The sequence below is a fragment of the Eschrichtius robustus genome, chromosome 12 (assembly GCF_028021215.1).
Source record: "Eschrichtius robustus isolate mEscRob2 chromosome 12, mEscRob2.pri, whole genome shotgun sequence".
Taxonomy (NCBI): Eukaryota; Metazoa; Chordata; class Mammalia; order Artiodactyla; family Eschrichtiidae; genus Eschrichtius; species Eschrichtius robustus.
The window spans coordinates 52781408-52803698 of record NC_090835.1 but is presented as its reverse complement, the minus strand read 5'-3'; the positions used below and the strand labels follow the sequence as shown (position 1 = coordinate 52803698).

At 37.9% G+C, this 22291-nt stretch overlaps 1 protein-coding gene across 4 annotated transcripts in view; it reads left to right on the top strand.

The window, feature by feature from the left end:
- Positions 1-22291, top strand: part of CNOT10 (CCR4-NOT transcription complex subunit 10) — a 64366-nt gene that overhangs the window by 19817 nt on the left and 22258 nt on the right. For 2 of the 4 annotated variants that reach the window (XM_068558379.1, XM_068558376.1), the window contains exons 5-13: positions 1255-1397; positions 4310-4396; positions 4951-5034; positions 6513-6630; positions 9582-9731; positions 11837-12039; positions 16435-16556; positions 18332-18508; positions 19462-19542. In XM_068558379.1, coding sequence (XP_068414480.1) covers positions 1255-1397; positions 4310-4396; positions 4951-5034; positions 6513-6630; positions 9582-9731; positions 11837-12039; positions 16435-16556; positions 18332-18508; positions 19462-19542 — 1165 coding nt within the window. The remainder of the gene's footprint in view (positions 1-1254; positions 1398-4309; positions 4397-4950; positions 5035-6512; positions 6631-9581; positions 9732-11836; positions 12040-16434; positions 16557-18331; positions 18509-19461; positions 19543-22291) is intronic. The other 2 variants (XM_068558377.1, XM_068558378.1) reach the window with 2 other exon arrangements.

The window sequence follows — 22291 nt, the reverse complement described above, 5'->3', positions numbered from 1 at the left end:
TAGAGAAAGTCTTTACCCTCATTAAGCTTATGTTCTAATGGCAGAGAGAGGCAATACGATAAATACATATGGCGAGGTAGTTAAATGCTGCAAAGAAAGGCTAAAATTGGGTAAGAGGATTGACTGGGGATGTTATTTTTAGATAAGGTAATTGAGGAAGGCCTGGGATAAGACAGTGTTTGAGAGAGGCTTGAATGAAGAGAAGAGGTGAGCCACGCAGCTGGGGGAAAGCATCACAGCCAGAGGTAATAGTGTGTGCAGAGGCCCTGAGGTGAGCGTGGTCCTGGCAAGTGAGGGGAGCAGCAGGAGCGCCATGGTGACTGGAGCGAGGTGGGGAGCACAGGGTTAGCATTTTAGCCTAGGGAAGGACTCACTGTTTTTCAGGTATGGTGCGCAGCCCTTGGAGATGTGTGACCTTTGCACATCAACTGCACTGACTTTAGTTCTAAATGGATTCTACTCTGGCCACTGTGTAAGAGCAAGAATGGAATCAGGAAGACTTGTTCGGAGGCTCTTAAGGGCTTTTGCAATGTTCAGTTCTTGATTATAGCAGCCTTCTTTTAGACCCTTTCCATTTATCTTCTCTTTTGAAAGGAAAGGAAAATAGTGTTATGTCATATACCAGACATATACCTCTCTTCGCTGGGCTCTTCTTCCTTTGAAGTTTTTGTCTTTATATTTTCCTCTTGGCTGTTTCAATTTTCTGGTATACTCCAGTCCACACCGTGTTTCTTTTGTGTCTGTAATCACCCTGTTTCTTTTCCCCATCTCTGTGCCTAGAAAGGAAGTCTTTTTCCTAGAGTCATAGACCTTCTTAGAGTTAGAAGGAACCTCAGGGGATCGCCTGGTCCACCCCCTGCCTTCAGGCATGTGAAGTATTCTCCCCGTTTTACAGGTCAGCCAGCTGAGGTCTAAGTAGTTCAGTGATGTGCAGAGGCTGCACATCTATTAAGTAGCCAAGCAGGCACTGGAACTAGGGTTTCCTTCCACCTAAAGTAATACTCCTCATTTCATATGCTGGTATTTGGTAGATATTTTGCCAAAGGAATTTCAGACAGTAGAATCCCTGATATGAGAGACCTTGAGGTACCTAATAGAATGACATTGTCGGTTCCATCCACAGCTCTAGGTAATAAACATTCCTTTAAGTCAAGACTCAGGCTTTGCTTTTTAGAGCTTTTTCTGTGGGGAATGGTCTGAGATACTTGCTTCACTTTGGATTGTGACTTTTCTTTTCATGTTTTTTCCCGCCAGAAGAAAAATTTGCCCAAGCAGTGTGTTTTTTGCTCGTAGACCTGTATATATTAACCTACCAAGCTGAGAAAGCTTTACATCTTCTTGCTGTTCTAGAAAAAATGATTTCACAGGGCAACAATAACAAAAATGGAAAGAATGAGGTGAGTGTTCTGAGGTGATCAGACTAAAATGTAAAGTATGATTAATATTTATGGTTATTAAATATTATTTTAACAGCTTTATTGAAATATAATTTACATACACAAAATTTACCATTTCATAGTGTACCATTCAGTGGTTTTTAGTATACTCACAGAATTGTGCAACCATTACCACTATATGATTTCATCACTCCGGAAAGAAACCCTGTACCTGTTAGCAGTGATTCCCTTTCCCTCCTTCCCTCAGCCTCTGGCAACCACTAGTTTACTTTTCTTTCTCTGTGGATTTGCCTTTTGTGGACGTTTCATATAAATGCAGTCATACACTATGTGACCTTTTGTGATTGGCCTCTAGTATATTATTTTCAGTTTACCATGGGTAGCCTGTAGCATTCCTTCTTCATGTATTTCATTCCTTTTTATGGCCAAATAATATTCCGTTATGTAGATATGCCACATTTTTTAATCCATTCATCAGCTGATGAACGTTGGGTTGTTTTCCCCTTTTGGCTGTTATAAGTAATGCTGCTATGAACACTGATGTACAAATTTTTGTGGGGGCATATGTTTTCAATTCTCTTGGGTGTGTATTTAAGAGTGGAATTGCCAGATCATTTGGTAACTCTATGTTTAATTTTCGGAGGAACTACCAGACTTTTCCAAAGTAGCTGCACTATTTTATATTCCTACCAGCAACTTTTGAGGGTTCCATTTTCTCCACATTCTCACCAGCCCTTACCTGTCTTTTAAAAATTGTAACCATCCTAATGGGTATGAAGTAGTACCTCATAATAGTTTTGATTTCCCTAATGACCAAGGATATATGTTCACATCTTTTCATGTGTGAGATATTAGTTTTACAGAATGTGAAGATTAGAATGAAGACAACAAAATTCCATAATCTGGGGAAATTTCATCATTAAAGTTCTTCAAAAAGAGGACATATTTATGACAATTAAGCTTCACGACGTTCTGGAGACACTTGGTGTAAATTAAGAATACATCTTCATTCTTGTGTTTTTCATTTTGCTTGTGCTTCTGGCCGCCAAGGGATGATCCTTCTTTCTTCCTCGTCCTGCTTCTTCGTTGAAAAAGGAGTGTTTGTAGAAAACAGATTATCAATACATTTCTTTCTGCCTGTATAAGTTCTTGAGGTTTAAAAATAAACATTTAGCATTACTTTACACAAGTGTGTATATCTGAGAGTTCAGTTAAATAATCTTAGCATTATTCCCAAACACTGTTGTCTAGTAAAATATTTCGTTTTTATATTCAGTACTTGTAATAGTTGATGAAATATAACTCATTTCAGCAGATGCTGTGTGCTCTATGAGGTGGTACTAAGGTGACAAAAATGAAAACACTGCAGTTGTTGCTTTTCAAGGAGCTCACGTCTGTGGGAAGAGAAAGATGGAGCAAAATCTGTTCGTGACAAGGAGGAAGGAGGTTAGGGAACGTTTCAGAGCAGTTTGGATGTTTGATTTGAGCCTTGAAAGATGTAACAGTTCAACAAGTCAGAAGAGGAAAGATGGAGCAGGATGACCATCCTGGCAGAGTAGAGAGTACAGAAGGAGTGAGAGCGGTGTGTGGGAGGGAGTTCTGGTAGTCTGACCTGGGGAGTACCTGAGGGATGTGATGGAGATCATTGGGGTGAGATTGGCCGCTCAAATATGGGTCAGATCATGAAGGACTTTGAATACTTTGCTAGGTATTTAGGGTATGATGTTGGCAGTGTTGATACCAGAGAAAGTTCAGTTTTGTTTTTTAATTTATTTACTTATTCGGCTGCGCCGGGTCTTAGTTGCAGCACGCATTATCTTCGTTGCTGCGTGCGAATTCTTAGTTGTAGCATGTGGGATCTGGTTCCCTGACCAGGGATCGAACCCAGGCACCCTGCATTGGGAGCGTGGAGTCTTAGCCACTGGACCAGCAGGGAAGTCCCCAGAGAAAGTTTTTAAAGAGGGAATGACATGATCTATTATGGGTTGTAGAAAGACAGTCTGAGTTCTGACCAAGTAATATCCAGGCTTTTTTTTTTTTTCAATAAATGTATTTATTTATTTGTTTATTTATTTTTGGCTGCTTTGGGTCTTCGTTGCTGCGCTCGGGCTTTCTCCGGTTGCGGCAAGCGGGGGCTACTCTTCGTTGCAGTGCTCGGGCTTCTCGTTGAGGTGGCTTCTCTTGTTGGGGAGCACAGGCTCTAGAGCGCGTGGGCTTCAGTAGTTGTGGCACGCAGGCTCTAAAGCACAGGCTCAGTAGTTGTGGCACACGGGCTTAGTTGCTCCACCGCATGTGGGATCTTCCCAGACCAGGGATCGAACCTGTGTCCCCTGCATTGGCAGGTGGATTCTTAACCGCTGTGCCACCAGGGAAGTCCAATAGCCAGCCTTTTTAAACCTAGCCCATCACTATACTAAACTATGAGCTTCTTATAAGTAGAGTTTCTTGTCACCCACTCCAAACTGTTTTTTTAAAAATTTTTATTGGAGTATAGTTGCTTTATAGTGTTGTGTTAGTTTCTGCTGTACCGTAAAGTGAATCAGTTATATGTGTACATATAACCGCTCTTTTTTAGATTTCCTTCCCACTTAGGTCACCACAGAGCACTGAGTAGCGTTCCCTGTGCTAAACAGTAGGTTCTCATTAGTTACCTATTTTATATATAGTGGTGTATATATGTCAATCCCAGTCTCCCAATTTGTCCCACCCTCCGTTCCCTGCTTGGTAACCATAAGTTTGTTCTCTACATCTGTGACCCACTCCAAACAATTAAACCTGAATCTCTGGGACCTGGGATTCCGAATTTTGAAAATGTTCTCTAGGTGATTCAGATTAGCTCACTTGGAAATCAGTGATTTCAGTTGTGGTCAAAAATATTTAATTTTGGTTAACTTTGTTTCACCACCCTACAGACTGGTAATAACAGCAACAAAGATGGGTCTAGTCATAAAGCTGAAAGTGGAGCTCTAATAGAAGCTGCGAAGTCAAAGATACATCAGGTAGCATAAATTTTAAGAGAAGTTATATGTGACATGTATTTACTAGTAGTTATGAATGATGAAGAATGTGATAGATCATTGAGAGCAGTAAATAATTCAAGGCATGTATGTTTATTTGGCTTTGAAGTATTACAGTTTAGAAGCACATTTATCCTTCTAAATATATTTTGCTCAAGATGATAATGCAATGTCATTTCTTTTACTTCTCTATAGAAAATTGAGAGAAATGGCCTGGGAATGTATTGGATGATAAAAATTAGTTTGTAGAATTTTAAAATTCATTGTTAGTTAGGCATATGCAGTTAAGAATTAATAGGATTTTTGCTTGGAACTTAGTTATAAATTTCATCCTGCCATGTTTTAGTTTTTGAAAGTATATTCCAAGAGTACAATAAAAATAGATTATTTAAGATAATTTTAAACTCACTTTTGCAAGTAACTGGTATAACTGTTGTGAACAGATTGGGTTTAATTTTCTTAACTAGAAAGTAAAATTGCTTCAGCATCTGTAAATCCACTACAGTTCCTACATACTAGCGTTTTTCCTTTGACAGTATAAAGTAAGAGCGTATATCCAAATGAAGTCCCTGAAGGCATGCAAAAGGGAAATCAAGTCTGTCATGAACACAGCTGGGAATGTAAGTTTCTTCTTGAGTTTTCTCTTTTTTTTTTCAATTAGCAGCTTTTATGTCCTAAATTTTCTTATTTGGACAATAGGTATTATCAGTTTTAAATAATGTATCACAGTCTATTATAGTGCATATATACTGCCAGCTGTAAACCTTTATATTGAGTTGTGAAGTAGTGATCATACTGTGTCTATAATTTAACATCGTACTTTTCTCACTTAAAATTATAACAAGCATTTCCCTTTGGTATATAGCCTTCAAAACCACCATTTTGAATAGCTATCCAGAATTCTTTGAGTGGTTTATCACAATTCACTTAAACATTTACTGTTATTAGACACTTTAGGATTTTTTTAGATTATACTCAAAACATTTATTGAAGATAAACAGTTTGGTTGTAACCCAAACCTTCCCCTTCCAAATGATCTTTGGCTTGACAATACCAATACCTTCAGTTTGATTAGTGCCAGAGTACTTGAGTTATAATTACTCTTTCATTTCCCTTCACCCCATCCCTCCACTAATTAAGTAATTTTTTTAAAGACAGTAGAGGGAAGAGACAGATACGTTTAGGAAAACTGTTAACTAAAAGTGTGAAATCATAAAGAGATACGGTTTATAGAAGGAATAGTTCAAGAAAATTGACTCTAGAAATCTCAGGCAGGATCCAGATTGGCCACTGGGTCAGTTTTACTCAAGTGATTTTTGAGAACAGTTGTAGCCTAGACCTGAAGGGTAGACTTGAGGCTAAGAGGGAAAGGCTTAAGTATAAGTAGCCAGCCAGCCATTATCAAACCTTTCTTGGGAGAAAAGACATGATTCCCTTCCTTAAAGGATGCCATAGTCAGAGGGGAGAGACAAACAGGAAAATAAATAATTGTTAGTCATACCCAAATCAGGGAAAACTTCAGGAGGAAGTTTTAGGAGAAGCAAAAGGTGGTCTGTGATCTAAAGCATGATTTTTGTAACAGCAAGATTAGCCCTTGAAAATAAGGAATTCTGTTAGGGAATTTTTCCATTCATAAAATGACACTTTTTTCCCCCACTTGGAAAAGCATTTGATTATTTGTACTTCTTTGGGTTCTAATGGAGGTGTATTTATATCCTAAAAAATAAGGGAGATCACCAGTCTCTGTGATAACCATTAAAATGAAGGACTTAGTTTCTGCTGTTAAATTGGCTTTCAATTAATAGTGTAATAGATGAAGACAGTCAGTGGATATTTTGCAGACTGTATTCTTACTCATATATGTTGTATGTATTTTTTTAGGTAGACCTTTAATAATTCAGTTTGTAAAGTGCTCTCTGCCAGGTTTCATTGTTTTAGATTGTGAGAGCAATGGAAAGCTCAAGAGACCATAGTTTTTGTGACGGTGGCTTAAGTGACTCATGTATGCTCTTGACCACATGCCAGTGCAACAGTCTGATTATGATCTCACATTAGGCATCTGAGTACAAACTGTAAGAAACTTATGTTTTCTTTACAGTCCGCACCCTCCCTGTTTCTTAAAAGCAATTTTGAGTACTTAAGAGGCAATTATCGAAAAGCTGTGAAGCTGTTGAATAGTTCAAACATTGCTGAGCATCCAGGATTCATGAAAACAGGTAAAAGAAAATTGTGAAGTTTTGGTATTTTCTTCCTGACTCTTATGCCTTGTTCCTTGGTTTTTTTCCCTAGACTGCTCTTCAGAGTGATTTTTGCTAATTTTTTAAATGAAAATGTTCTATTATTGCTGCTTCAGAAAATTCCTGGTATTTTATTTTATTACTCATTTCCATTTTAAAAGAAGCCTCCCTTCTTATTTTACTTTTCTTTCACTTCACATGCTCTTTCTATCATTTTGGTTTTAATACCAGCTTCGAAATTATGTCCAGGGCATAAGGTCCTTGGTCTTTTGCTTTGTGAAATGAGTCCTTTTAAGGAAATGAGATCATAATGTTTTTACTTTTCCCTTCTCTCGCATAAAAGCAGTGAATAATATGATAGTAAAAATGAAAGGTAAAATTTGCAGCTGTCATTTAAGTTCATATCATTGCTGTTTTATGGGGAAGAAGGAAATGAGGTTAAACTATTCAAGAAATGAGGTTAAACTTTTTTTTTTTTAAGATTTTTTTTTTTAATGTGGACCGTTTTTAAAGTCTCTATTGGGACCTCCCTGGTGGCGCAGTGGTTAAGAATCCGCCTGCCAATGCAGGGGAAACGGGTTCAAGCCCTAGTCCGGGAAGATCCCACATGCCGCAGAGCAGCTAAGCGCATGCGCCACAATTATTGAGCCTGCGCTCTAGAGCCTGCGTGCCACAACTGCTGAGCCTGCGTGCCACAACGACTGAAGTCCACGTGCCCTAGAGCCTGTGCTCTGCAACAAGAGAAGCCACTGCAATGAGAAGCCCATGCACCGCAATGAAGAGTAACCCTCGCTCGCCGCAACTAGAGAAAGCCCGCACACAGCAACGAAGACCCAACACAGCCAAAAATTAATTAATTAATTAATTAATTAATTTTAAAAAAGAAATCTAATTAAAGTCTCTATTGAACTTGTTACAATATTGCTTCTGTTTTATGTTTTGGTTTTTGGCCACGAGGCATGTGGGATCTTAGCTCCCCAACCAGGGATCGAACCCGCACCCCCTGCATTAGAAGGCGAAGTCTTTAACCACTGGACCGCCAGAGAAGTCCCCAAGGTTAAACTATTGAAAATATTTTGTACCAAGTTCAGAATGCAAAGGATGAATATAGTGTTTGTTTTGTTTGAGATTCTATTCAGACCAATGCACAGAACACACATGCAAGCATACTCAAACCTTCCCCCATTCACCCCTTCAGTTCAGTGGAGTCATAGAGGATGGAGAAAGGCAGTTTTTTCCATTATAATTCTCTTGGGTACTCCATTTGTTCTGAGTACCCATTTCTGATTCTGTTAAATTTTTATTTTTCATGTTTTTATTGTCATAGTTTCCCCTCAGAGACCCTCTAACACCCAAACTGGAACGGTCTCTCAGACTAAAAAGGTAATATACATTGCAGAAATTTTACTTAGAATTGTCTTGACACAGATTTCAGAATTTCAGATGTTGTCAGTCTTTAAAATGGAGCAGGACATGTAGTTGACTAGTCAACAGTTATGATAATCTAATAGGATAGATTTTATATATAGTTATATACTTTAATGTATTGATATTTTTCATAGTATTAATTTTAAAATCTTTAATTTGCTTCCCACACATAAAATTCAGTGTTTGCTGCTGATAAAATAGGCTTATTAGAGAAGATTTGGGAATAGAATTTCTCCTAAATTGTTCATAATGCCACTCGCCAGAAGCAACCTCCTTTAAAACATATTAGTGTATTTCTTACTCTTTTTTCCTCAGCCTAGTTTTTTTTCTTTCTTAAATATTCTCATTGTTTAATTTTAAAATATATCAGAGGCCAACCTTTAGTTTTTAGCATTGAATGAATATTCTGATTATTAATTTTATCAATCTAGTTGGGTGTTTTATATCATTGAGGAAAAGACAGACTATCAGTAAATTGTTTTGGAATGTTTGGGAAACCATTTAGAAAAAGAAACAATTTAGAAAAACCTGGATTGCTTTCGTTACACCAAAATAAAATCTAGAGAGATGCAGGATTATAATGTAAAAATAAAATCATAAAAACAGCAAAAGAAAACTTGGATGAATATTTTATTTTTGTGGTGGGGAAGCCTCGATTAAACATTATCCAAAATCCAAGAACCGTACAGTTTAGAAAAGATTACTAAATTTGACCACATAAAAATGTAAAACTTTTTATGATTGAAAACAAGCATACACACACCCTCTGAACCAAGTCACAAGACAGATGACAAACTGGAAGTGGAGGGAAATAATTGAAACAGATGTGACAGAAGGTTTCTATAACATGCACACTAGCAGGTAACCAATAGGAAAAACATCTGTAACCAAATTTTTTAAATGGGTAAAGAGCAGGAAGAGGCAAGTGTACAGGATAAGAAATACAAATGCCCAACACACATGGGAAGATAGATGCTCAGCCACAGTCATATTTAAAGGAGTGTGAACGGAAAGAAGAGTGGAGACTTAGGGTTGAACAAACCAAAGCAGGATTTTACATGTTCTGTTTACATATACTTGCTATTCTTCATTTAATATATTTTGACTGTTTCTGTAGCTTGTTGCATTCCTTCCAGTTTGTACATAATATTTTGTTGTGTGGATGCAGTGCGTACATATTATGTTACTAATAAATACTTCTTGTCCTTTGCATTTTTGTATCATTTGCCTAAGATTATTAAAAATTAAATCAGAAGAAAAAACTAAACAGGCTAACAAAATCAAAATGCAGGATTGATTTATCACCTTTAGTAAGAGATTTTAAGAGAAAAGGAGTTTACAAAATTTTCAGATGTTTCCTAAATTTCAAATGCCTTATAAACTGTTCTGTAAGGACTGAGTAGAATTGCATATATAATTAACTCTTGCTCGCTAAGCCTGATTCTTGTATGATGTGTATCAACAATAAAATTTGTGGATAAACTTATGTATGTTTTTCTCAGGTGAATGCTTGAGGTGCATGTTCTGGAATAATCTTGGTTGTATCCATTTTGCCATGAGCAAGCACAATTTGGGAATTTTCTACTTTAAAAAGGCTCTGCAGGAGAACGACAACGTCTGTGCACAGCTCAGTGCAGGTAGCACTGATCCAGGTAAGCCCATTAAAGGGGGACAGTTTATATTTTACTATTTGAGGAAAATACGATTTTAAAGAGCAAGCATCTGGTTAAAATGCATGCCATGTGTTCTTACATACACTTAACACTGATCCTGCCCAAAAATTTGACTCTGGGGATTTTTTGTAGATGTTGCTCCTTTGAGTAATAATTAAAGAAGTTTAAGCTACATTCACTTGTTCATGGATTTGAAAGTCAGTAATCCCATATGGTAAATGTGATAAAGCAAAACATTTTGCTGAGATTTTTTTTTTTTTTTTAAAGGTAAATCAGCCAGAGATCCCTGGTTTCTTTTTTTTTTTTAATTATTAGCACCTTTAATTATTATTTATTTATTTATTTATTTTTTGGGCTGTGTTGGGTCTTCGTTTCTGTGCGAGGGCTTCCTCTAGCTGTGGCAAGCAGGGGCCACTCTTCATCGCAGTGCGCGGGCCTCTCACTATCGTGGCCTCTCTTGCTGTGGAGCATAGGCTCCGGATGCGCAGGCTCAGCAGTTGTGGCTCACGGGCCTAGTTGCTCCGCAGCATGCGGGATCTTCCCAGACCAGGGCTCAAACCCGTGTCCCCTGCATTGGCAGGCAGATTCTCAACCACTGCGCCACCAGGGAAGCCCTTGCTGAGATTTCTTGACTGTGCCAAACTAGGTTTATTCTAGCTTCTTTTCACGGTTTCAAATGTGATACTGTTGACAGCACCTGACAATCTTTAAGCAAATTCTTGGAGTTTATTCCTTTAATATTCATAGGATGTGGATCCTTGATCTGAAATGCTTAAAATCAGGCAATTATTTAGCTTTTTAAAATATTTAATAATTTTTTGAAAAATATTTATTGTTTTTAAAAATATTTATGTATTTATTTATTTGGCTGCGCCTGGTCTTAGTTGCAGCACACGGGATCTTTACTGCCTTGTGTGGGCTCTCAGTTGCAGCATGCAGGATCTAGTTCCCTGCCCAGGGATCGAACCCAGGCCCCCTGCATTGGGAGCACGGAGTCTTAACCACTGGACCACCAGGGAAGTCCTGCTTTTTAAAATATTTTAAAGACTATTTAATTGATGGAAAATGTATCCCAAAAATCACAGTCTCTTTTTTTCTTTTTTTTTTTTGTGGCCACGCCACTCGGCTTGTGGGATCTTAGTTCCCTGACCAGGGATCAAATCTGGGCCCCGACAGTGAAAGTGCCAGGTCCTAACCACTGGACTGCCAGGGAATTCCCTAGTCTCATTTTATTATGGCCTGCAAAAGTTAGAATAAGTGAGTGGGACTTCCCTGGTGGTGCAGTGGTTAAGAATCTGCCTGCCAATGCAGGGGACACGGGTTCGATCCCTGGTCCGGGGAGATCCCACATGCGGCAGAGCAAGTAAGCCTGTGCACTGCAGCTACTGAGCCTGCGAGCCACAACTACTGAGCCCACGAGCCACAACAACTGAGTCCGCGCACCTAGAGCCTGTGCTCCTCAACAAGAGAAGCCACCTCAGTGAGAAGCCCACGCACTGCAACAAAGAGTAGCCCCCGCTCGCCACAACTAGGGAAAGCCCGTGTGCAGCAACCAAGACCCAGCGCAGCCAAAAATAAATAATTTTTTTAAAAAAAGAATGAGTGAACAATAGTCATTGTAGGTATAGTACATTAATTTTTTTTTCCGTGGTAAAGTTCCCCAACACCCTAAGATTAACTGAATGCTTCTGGTTAAGAAAACACATAATGATAACATGGCTAACTGAACTGAAAGTGAAAAAGAGTGGAATCTTCTTGCAGGCTCTAAAAGTGTGGAAAGGTAGTGTAAGGTTCAGTGGAGTGAGAGTGGGTCTTTGCCTTCCTGGAACATTGTTGCCTGAGGAGCTGGTAATGAGAAGACACATCTCTGGCCCCACAAGCACAGACAACTGAGATGCCTCTGGAGGATATTTGTGGGGTTGGGGATGGAGATCATCATTGTGGTGAGAGCTGTTTACAACTTCAAATTGGGGATTGGGGTCATTGGTGTCAAAAAGGCAGTAGTTGAGTACTTAGTGGTATAAATGTTTTCAGTGGAGCTGTTATTTTAAATCTGATGATTCTCATCTGCTTTTTATCATCAGGCAAAAAATTTTCAGGAAGACCCATGTGTACATTACTAACCAACAAGAGGTATGAGTTGCTGTATAACTGTGGGATTCAGCTGCTTCACATTGGAAGGCCTCTTGCTGCATTTGAGTGTCTGATTGAAGCTGTTCAGGTTTACCATGCAAACCCCCGCCTCTGGCTGAGGCTGGCTGAGTGCTGCATTGCTGCCAATAAGGGGGTGAGTCTCTGTCTTTTGAACCCCCACCCCACCCCCACGTGTTGCATGGAGAGCAATAAATACTTGGTCACATAAAGACCTCCTCCCCTTTTTAACTCTCAGGGAATTTGTAAAGATAGTCTTCTGTTCTTTATCAGTTGAACAAAATTTAGTTTCATGAAGTCATGTGTTCACTTTCTGACTCTTGGTGAGCACGGCTGTTAACATGTGTCAGCAGTCATGTTGAAAAGTTGAAGCCGTTAAGAAGGTCATATCTGTTGAAACAGTGGTCTGCGAGCTGCTGGGGCAGGGGCCACGCCATCAGCTGGCGTGAGAGTGGTGTGTGCGCCCAGTGATTAAAGGAGGGCTGCTGATAACACAGTGAGTGTGGAAAGAACTGCTTTACACTGTGCTTCCTCCAGTGCCGGCAGGGTTTACTTTTGATTCAGTAAATGTTGTCGAGTTAGTGGATCACCAGGCTGTTTCTCTCTGACACGTGTTCATCCACGGTGGCCGTGAGAAATAGGCCAGTTTACACTAGTGTCCATGCCTAGATTATCTCCAAACGGCAGTTGGTGAAAGCCTTTTGAATCTCAAGTGGGGAGGGGTCAGTGGGAGGTAGGGGAAAGACAGGTTGTATCAGAATCACCAGATGTCTGTACCACCCCATGTCCTAGCCACCCCCTACCCCCCGCCGTTGCCGGACTCAGGCTCATCAGGTCTGTGGAGGTGGGGGGTATGGCATCCTGAGGTTTTGCCTGGCATGCTTGCCATAGGTGATAACACTTCCTGAAAAGCAACTACAGGAACTAAAGGGATTAAAGAGGTGTGTTTGCCTGGCAGTTGTCACACTTGATACTTAAAGTAGTTTATGATTTGAGTATGCCACTGGGGGAAGAGATGAATGTTGTCTTTGAGGCTTTAATGGTTTATTTCATTGTCCCTTTTAAGGGACAACGTTCTTATTAGATAATTCTTAAATTAGCTGATAAACAACTCTAGGCAGAATTTACACTTTTTTAAAACAAGAATCTGTAGAAATTGCTTATTCTCTTTAATGTGATGAATTTAATCAGTGTTGGATGCCTTAGTAAGGTTTAACATTTTCTTTTAAAATTACTTATTTTTAGAAGTAGTACTTTTAGGATTGTCTTTCTTCTATGGATTCCATTCTGATGGTTTTTTCCTCCCATTTTTTCTAGAAAGTTCTAAATTTGTAACTTTTAAACGATTGTAAAGATGACTTGGTTGTCATAACTTGGTGGATACCAGAACACTCACAGTCTGTGCTACTAATAGGAAATTTGCTATGAATAATTATCTGTTTATCTTTGTGCTTCTCCTCTTTCTAAAACCTGAGGTGGGGAACTCCCTGCCCGTCCAGTGCTTTCACTACCAAGGGCCCAGTTTCAGTCCCTGGTTGGGAAACTAAGATCCTGCAAGCTGCGCACAGCACAGCCAAAAAAAAAAAAGGACTGAGAAAAATAAAGTAAAATAAAACCTGAGGTGACCGAAAAGACAGTAAAAACAACCCCAAAATACACTTGAGGAAAATCCCAACAGGAGAAATTATGAACTCCAAATAAAATTTCGTAACATTTATTTACTCAGGACAAAAAGGATGCTGAACAGAGCAGGTTGTACCTTCCAAAATAAATTCATTTTTTAATAAACAGAACCAATTTAATTATTAAATTGGTGATGCCAAAGAGGTCATTTTGTCCTCATTATCTGATGCATGTTGTTTCAGACCTCTTCTGGCAGATGCAGGGTTTATGTTTACCTGGGCAGTGTATGATATATAAGAAAAGATTTGCTAGATAAAAAACATAGACTCAGGGACTTCCCTGGTGGCGCAGTGATGAAGAATCTGCCTACCAATGCAGGGGACCATGGGTTCAATCCCTGGTCCAGGAAGATCCCACATGCCGCGGAGCAGTTAAGCCCGTGCGCCACAACTACTGGGCCTGCGCTCTCGAGCCCGCAAGCCACAGCTACTGAGCCCGCACACCACAACTACTGAAGCCCACGTGCCTAGGGCTCGTGCTCCACAAGAGAAGCCACCACAATGAGAAGCTCGCATACCGCAAAGAAGAGTAACCCCCGCTCGCTGCAACTAGAGAAAGCCTGCACGCAGCAACGAAGACCCAATGCAAGGCTACTTAGGACTTCCCTGGTGGTCCAGTGGTTAAGAATCCACCTTCCAATGCAGGGGACACAGGTTCAGTTCCTGGTCGGGGAACTAAGATCTCACATGCAGGGCAACTAAGCCCACATGCCGCAACTACTGAGCCCAAGCGCCGCAACAGAAATCCCACGTGCCACAGCTAAGCCCCGATGCAGCCAAATTCATTCATTCATTCATTCATTAAAAATGGTAGAATTTCCTTCTTTCTAAAAAAAAAAAAGAGAGAAGGCTACTTAAAAAATCACCATGAACCATTTACTTTTCTGAAACTTGTATTTCTTGAGTGCAGTTCCTACTGCCAAGACACTATAAAATTGCAAATACTTAAATTACAAATCATTATTTTACATTAAGACTGTTCTGGGGGCTTCCCTGGTGGCACAGTGGTTAAGAATCTGCCTGCCAATACAAGGGACACGGGTTCGAGCCCTGGCCCTGGAAGATCCCACATGCTGTGGAGCAACTAAGCCTGTGTGCCACAGATACTGAGCCTGAGCTCTAGAGCCCGCAAGCCACAACTATTGAGCCCACGTGCCACAACTACTGAAGCCTGAGTGCCTGGAGCCCGTGCTCTGCAACAAGAGAAGCCATGACAATGAGAAGCCCGCGCACCGCAACAAAGAGTAGCCCCCGCTCACCGCAACTAGAGGAAGCCCGCGCGTAGCAACAAAGACCCAACGCAGCAATAAAGAAAGAAATAAATAAAGAGAGAGGGAGGGAGGGAGGGGGAGAGAGAGAGAGAGAGAAAGAAAGAAGAAAAGAAAAAAAAGAAAAGAAAGACTGTTTTGGCACACTTTTTTGGCTACTGATCTATTATTGAAGCTATGGCATATTATTGTGGATTTTTAGTTCTATCTATAGCTAGCCATCTGATCAGCTTCTACAGCCTTAAGGATCAGGGAAGAGAGTATGGACAAACCATCACAAACTTATCCCCCCACCAGGAAAAAAGGTCAGAAGAGAAGGCCTTCCTATCATGGTTCAGAATATCCACTCTTTCTTATTTTTCACTAATGTTCCTTAGCCGCCTCCTCAAGACAAAATTAGTTCCAGTCAGTTTTATTGTATTTTTTGTGTTATGTAATACTTTCTTTCTAAAATGAATCTACAAATGAATCCTTGTTAAAAGTCATACATATATGGAAGTACAACTATTAGAAAGTTCTGTTACAGAGCAAGAAGTAATAGTACAGAAACATTTGTGTTTAGAGATGGACTTTTTGCAGGGCAGTGTTTATCTCTGCAAGTTCCTATGAATTGGCTCCAGTTTGTTCCTGTGTATGAGAATCTGCAGGACTTTACAAAATGCAGGTAAATCGGAGACTTAGAGTGAAGGAGGAAGATAAAGGAAATTGGCACCACCAAGCTTCTGTAGTGAGATGATGTATTGTAGTGAAATATCAAAAAAAAAAGAAAAAACTATGTGTATGTGTAAGTAGCTTTTATCAGTTTAATGTTTACAGGGCTTTAGAATTTTAATTTCCTAGAAGGTAAGAATTGTGCCCACGTAAATTTTGACATATATAGCTTGTTAGTGTGTATATGTTGTTGACACTTTAATTAATACTTTGAATTAAGAAGGAAAAGATCTGTGTTTTAGGAAGTGTAGCTGCTTCCCTTCTCTTGTTCACTGTGTTTTTGTGGCTTTTATTTTCCTTACTCTGACATCGAGGTGCCCATCACATGCAGCATGGTGCCTGGGGCACAGAATGGTCCCAATAAATCATTCTAAATAAATGCTTGAGTAATTCTTTTTTTTTTTTAATACATTCTTTTTTTATATATATTCTTTTCCATTATGGTTTATCATGGGATATTGAAAGTAGTTCTCTGTGCTGTGCTATATAGTAAGACCTTGTTAGTTGAGTCATTCTTTTTTTTTTGGACGCACCTTGTGGCATGTGGGATCTTAGTTCCCTGACCAGGGATCGAACCCGCACCCCCTGCAGTGGAGTCCCACTTGAGTCATTCTTGAATTGCTTTTTTTCCTCATAATTACCTCAGACTTTATACTAATAAAGTGTAGTGTATATCGCAGACTTTCAGACTCATGTACCCTTCTCTTCACTACCAGACATTTCCTGTATCACCCAAAACTCCACATTGATCTTAAGAATCTTAAGGATCTTAAGAATTTTCTTAGAGTAATTGTGAAAGGTACTGGATTATTTTTCATACCCCATCTTACAATTCCATTAAATTAATTGGAAATTATTTGTATTTTGTAGACTTCTGAACAAGAAACTAAAGGTCTTCCAAGTAAAAAAGGAATTGTACAGTCTATTGTTGGTCAAGGCTATCATCGTAAGATAGTTCTGGCATCACAGTCCATACAAAATACTGTATATAAGTAAGTATTTTGCTAAGATAAAGTGTATAATAATATTTCATAGTAATGTTATGTATAAAAAATATGCTTAGGAATTACTTCATAGGAGGAGCCACTTTGTAATTAGATTTTATTGCTTCTTCAAGAAATAGACTTCTATACATAGGTATGTGGTGAATGTTATTTGACATATGATTTTGGTTTATTACAACCATGGGCGCTGAAATTGTTGATGCCCTAAGAAACCCTGGTCTATTCAGTGCCATTATTCAGAATGTCCAGAAGAGGGCATCTTGATGTTTCCTTTTTATATAGTTTATCATTGATACTTTTCATTTAGTTATTTTTATTTTCTCATAGTCCCTAAAGCTAATTCTTAGTATCAGGAGAAAAAAGTACTAACACATATATAAACAAAAGTATTATAAAGCTGTCACATGTAGAACAAGTTTTCAATTGAACAGCTTTTAAATATGAACATCTTTATCTTTTACAAAGATTCCAGTTTGGAGTTGCTATTATTTCTAAAGTAGTAGGCTTTGTAAAAAACTTGCTTTTTTTCTTTTCCCAAAAATAAAATTGTTCACTACCATTTAAAAGTTTTCCCAAAGTTTTAAAAAACTTTGGCACACAATATCTGGCACACAATATTTTGCTCTTCATTTATTTCAACAATAATGCAGATTTCTTTCAAAAGACAAGTTAAAGCATCACTTTCCTACAGTTTCAAAATTGTTACTACTTTTCATTTTTTTCCCCCAATAAAGCTGACTTAGTTTGATATATAAAACCAATAGGAAGTTATATAAAACCTCAACAAAGTTATAAGACAAATAACGCTGCTTTTTCAAAATGTGTAAATAAGGTATTTCCAAAAGCAAACATCAACCAAAACAAGGCTCAAATGTGAAAAATCTACTTTCTTCCCTTCTTTCCAGTTCTGACTGTACCTGTCCTGGCCTTCACTACAATTTTCCTTGTCTATAACTCCTTTGTTAGTTTAACATTGACGTTGCAGATATCCTTCAGGTTGTCTCCTAGCCTCGGTCCCATTCCTATAGACACAATGTGGTGTCTAATGTATATACTTGCAATCTATTATTTATACTTTTTATGTCTTATACACAGACATACCTCCTTTTATTGCACTTTGCTGTATTGAGCTTTGCAGATGTTGCTTTTTTTGTTTTTTACAAACTGAAGGTTTGTGGCAACCCTGCATAGAGCAAGTCTATTGGTGCCATTTTTCCAACAACAACTGCTCACTTTGTGTCTCTGTGTCACATTCTGCTGGTAATTCTTGGAATATTTCAGACATTTTTGTAATTATTTGTTATGGTGATCTGTGGTCAGTGGTCATCGATGGTACTATTGCAAAAAGATTATGACTCGCTGAAGGCGATGGTTAGCATTTTTTTTTTAACAATTAAGTATTTTTTAAGGTATGTACATTGTTTTTTTAGACATAATGCTATTGCAAACTTAATAGACCACAGGGTAGTGTGAGCATAACTTATATATCTACTGGGAAACCAGAAAATTCACGTGACTTGTTTTATTGCAATTTTTGCTTTATTGTGGTGGTCTGGAACCGAACCCGTGATATCTCCAAGGTATGCCCGTATAATATTTAGGATTTGGGTTCTTTAGCATTCTCTTATAACTGCTTATATTAAAATTTCTACCTCTTAGAGGGCAAAGTCTTTATTTACAGTTATATTGGTTTTATTCCTGATAATAGAAAAGTTTTATTTATTGTTTTTGTTTTCTTAGCTAACTTGGTTTTGTTCTTTTAGTGATGGACAGTCTTCAGCCATTCCTGTAGCCAGTATGGAGTTTGCAGCCATTTGTCTCAGAAATGCCTTGTTGCTGTTACCTGAAGAACAGCAAGATCCAAAGCAGGAAAATGGGTCTAAAAATAGTAATCAATTAGGTGGCAACACAGAGAGCAGTGAAAGCAGTGACACTTGCAGGTATTCTGACCCCTTTGACCTCCCTTGGTGAAATCTTTAGGACTTCATTAGTCAGCCTCTGTCTTGTAGTTGAATTCCTGAAATCTGCAGCCTGAATTTCCAAAGTTCTCTGTTTTGAGTAATAAGAAAGGAAAGTATGAATGTTTAAGTATTTCTGGAAGAGAGAAATAAGGTGAAGCCTAAGTGAGGAAAGAACCTTAAATGAGAAAAGTTGAAAGTCACAGCTTTTCACTGCCAGGAGGAATCATTGCAAGAAATCTGGTTGCTGTCAGAGATGGCTTTTTTTTTTTTTTTTTTTACTTTTATTAAAATAAATACTTAAATCCCTAAAACTTCTCTTTTCTTACTATCTTCTGCCTTTTCTCTTAACATACTGTAAACCACTGACCTCCAGAACATTTCTATACATTTCTGGTTTCCTACTATCAATTAAATATTATGCCAATCTATAGAAATTGGGAGGGTTTATCTAGTAATAAAACAAACACCATTATATGTAGAGAGTTCTTTTTACACATGGCACCCTTAAACTCAAATCTTCCATCTCAGCATTTTTTCTTGATTATAGTAGAAAAACATGTTTATTATAGAAAATTTGAAACAAAATTATGGAATGTTTTTTCCTCCATCAAGGGATTATGCTTTACTATACTTAGTAAAAGACAGAAGAATGAGAAATGTGTGAAAATACTGGAGTGGTTTCCTTTGTATAGTAGAGATATTTTTTCTGTTAGAGACTTTTTAAAGCGGTATCATGTACTGGGAAAAAGAAACTCACATGCAGTGTAGCTTTAACATGTTAGTGATACCAAGTTACTAAGCATTTTTCAGTGTTTTGGTTCTTTTACACTTTTTTCATAAAAAGTTGCGTGGGAGTGGGTATAGGGAAACAAAATTTTACATTTAATTGTTTATTTGTGCGCTTCATAATTAGCAGTCTATCTTTATTTTAGCAGTAAAAGCCACGATGGAGATAAATGCATTCCAGCTCCACCTTCTTCCCCATTGAGAAAACAGGAATTAGAAAACTTAAAGTGAGTATCTAAACAAAATTAGCATTGTATCTATTAAGTAAGCACATTGTTTATCTCCTTTATTTTGTTAATGTTATGAATTATGTTGGTTAAATGTCAAATATTAAACCAACCTTTCAATCTTGTGACTAAACCATACTAGTCAGGATTTATTACCTTTTTTATAAATTGTTGGATTGGATCTATTAATATTTTGTGAGGAATATTTGCTTCCGTGTTCACAAGGAAAGGTGGTCCATGCTTTTCTTTCTTAAGGTGTCTTGGTTAGGTTTTAGTTTCAGAGTTATACTGAACATATGAGTGAGTTGGGAAGTGCTTCTTCCTCTGTTTTCTGAAAGAGTTTATATAAGATAGGTATTGCTCCTTCCTCAAACGTTTGATAGAATTCACCAGTGAAACCATCTGGCCTAGGGTTTTCTTTGCGGGAAAGTTTTGATAATGAATTCAAGTTCTTCAATCGATGAGTGCTATTCAGATTTTCTATTTCATCTGTGTCAGTTTGGTTAAGTTATATTTTTGTCTGTGTAGATTATAAGCCCCATTATTTTTGCTTTGAACAGTCATATATATGTTAAAAGGAACAGAGTAGTCTTTTATGTTTAGCCACATGAGTACCATTTCCTGACGAGTCTAGTTTTTATATAAGATAGCAAGCATTTCCCTTCAGTCTGAAGATCTCCCTTCAGCATTTCTAATAGTACAGGTCTTTGTTTTCTTAAGGTTTTGTGTTTTTATGTTTATTTGTTTTTTCTTTTTTAAATCTAGAATTGTCTTTATTTCATCTTCATTCTTGGAGGATGTTTTCACTGAATACAGTATTTTAGGTTTTGTTTTTGTTTTCTTTTCAGTCAGCTCTTTCAGGATGTCACTGCACTTATCTTCTGGCCTCCACTGTCTGATCACAGCCATTGTATTGTAGGTGCCATTTTTCTGTCAACGTAGATTGTCTTTGTTTTTCAGCAGCTAGACTATGATGAGTCTAAGTGTGATTTTCTTTGTTTTTAATCTTCCTTGGGGTCATCTGACTTTCTTAAGTCTATAAATTTATCTTTCAACAAATTTGGGATATTTTGACCATGATTTTTTCATATTTTGGAAGTAGGATTGATTAATGGTTCAGCATTACTTTTAAGAATGATTTCAATAATAGGACTGCAAATTAAAATGGAAAGAAAACCATCATTGCTTATTTTTTCACCTATTAAGTTGCAAAAAGTGACAAGAGTATAGTTAAGACATTTATATATTGCAGGTAGCATTGTAAATTGATGCGTTACTTTTGGAAAGCATTTCGTTTATTCCCGTTTTTTCCAACAAACGTTCTTGTGCTAGTTGCAGAGGATTCAGAGGTAAAACAAAAAGCACTGCCCTCAAAAGCAGATGGCAAACACTTAGGAGAAAATTATATTACTTAGTAGATTAGCTACTAGGTGGTGAGATTTGGGGCATCTTTTCTTCTTATGATAATTTGATCACCCTGGTAAGTGGAAAATGACCTCACTTTAAAATTTTGCATTTCTTTCAATCCATTCTAGGTGCTTAGTCTGATGCCAAGGTTTATTGATCACCTATATTACTTTTTCTGTGAACCTCCTGTTTGTAGGATTTACCATTTTCGTATTGGGTTTTTCATCCTTTTTGTTTTTATAAGAGTTTTTCTATATTAAAGAAAATGGCCTTTATCATTAGTCTTGTAACATTGTTTCTGGCATTTAGTTTAGTTTTGTTTTCTTTTGGCTGCACTGGATCTTCATTGCGGCACACAGGCTCAGTAGTTGCGGTGCACAGGCTTAGTTGCAGTATATAGGATCTTAGTTCCCCGACCAGGGATCGAACCTGGGCCCCCCGCATTGGGAGCACGGAGTCTTAACCACTGGACCACGAGGGAAGTCCCTCTGGTATTTTGTAAAACAGAGTTTCATTTATTAAGTATCATATTTATCAATCTTCTTTACTTTTTTTTCCATTTTGTGCAATGTTTGGAAAGGCTTTCTTGCCTCCAAGATTTAAAAAATAATTTAGCCATGTTTTCTACCACTTTTACTGATACACTATCACAACCACGAATCTAAATTTTTGTTTCATCTAGAATTTATTTTATATAAACAAATAAGGTATGGCTCTATCCATAATTGTGTAATTTTTCATAGTATAGTTCATTTGATTAAAGTCATTTAACTTTCCAAATAAATCTTGGAACAGAGCTATAAAATGCTAAGATTTGTGTCTAAACAGTTTAAAATTACATTTTTATAAAATAACGTACACATATGTCTGTTTGCATAAAAAAAGTCTGGAGGGATCTATGTCAGAATCTTCCTAGTAGTGGGATAACTGATGATTTTTATCTTCTTACTGGATATCTGTTTCTTCCAACTTTTAAAAAATGAAGTTACTTCATTAATCTTAGTGAATCCCTTTAGAGGAAAGACTGGCCAGCAGATGTGCCCTTTTCTGGTCATGTATTGTCAGGTCAGTGTGTTCATGGCACTGCATTGCTGTCAACGAGCTCAGGGCTCCAGGCACCCTGTTCAGCAAAACAGCAGCTTTTTATCTCTTTATTTTATTCTGTCAGATTCCTACTTTGCAGTAATAACCTTTCTTTCCTGGGTTTTATGTATGTGTATATTCCCACTGTATCCTATTGTCAGGAGGAAAGCATTAATCTTCTGATTATATGGAGGAAAATCTAAAATCTCAAATTTAGTTAGAAATGAGGAGTTGGTCATATAAGGTTTTGAAAGCAGTG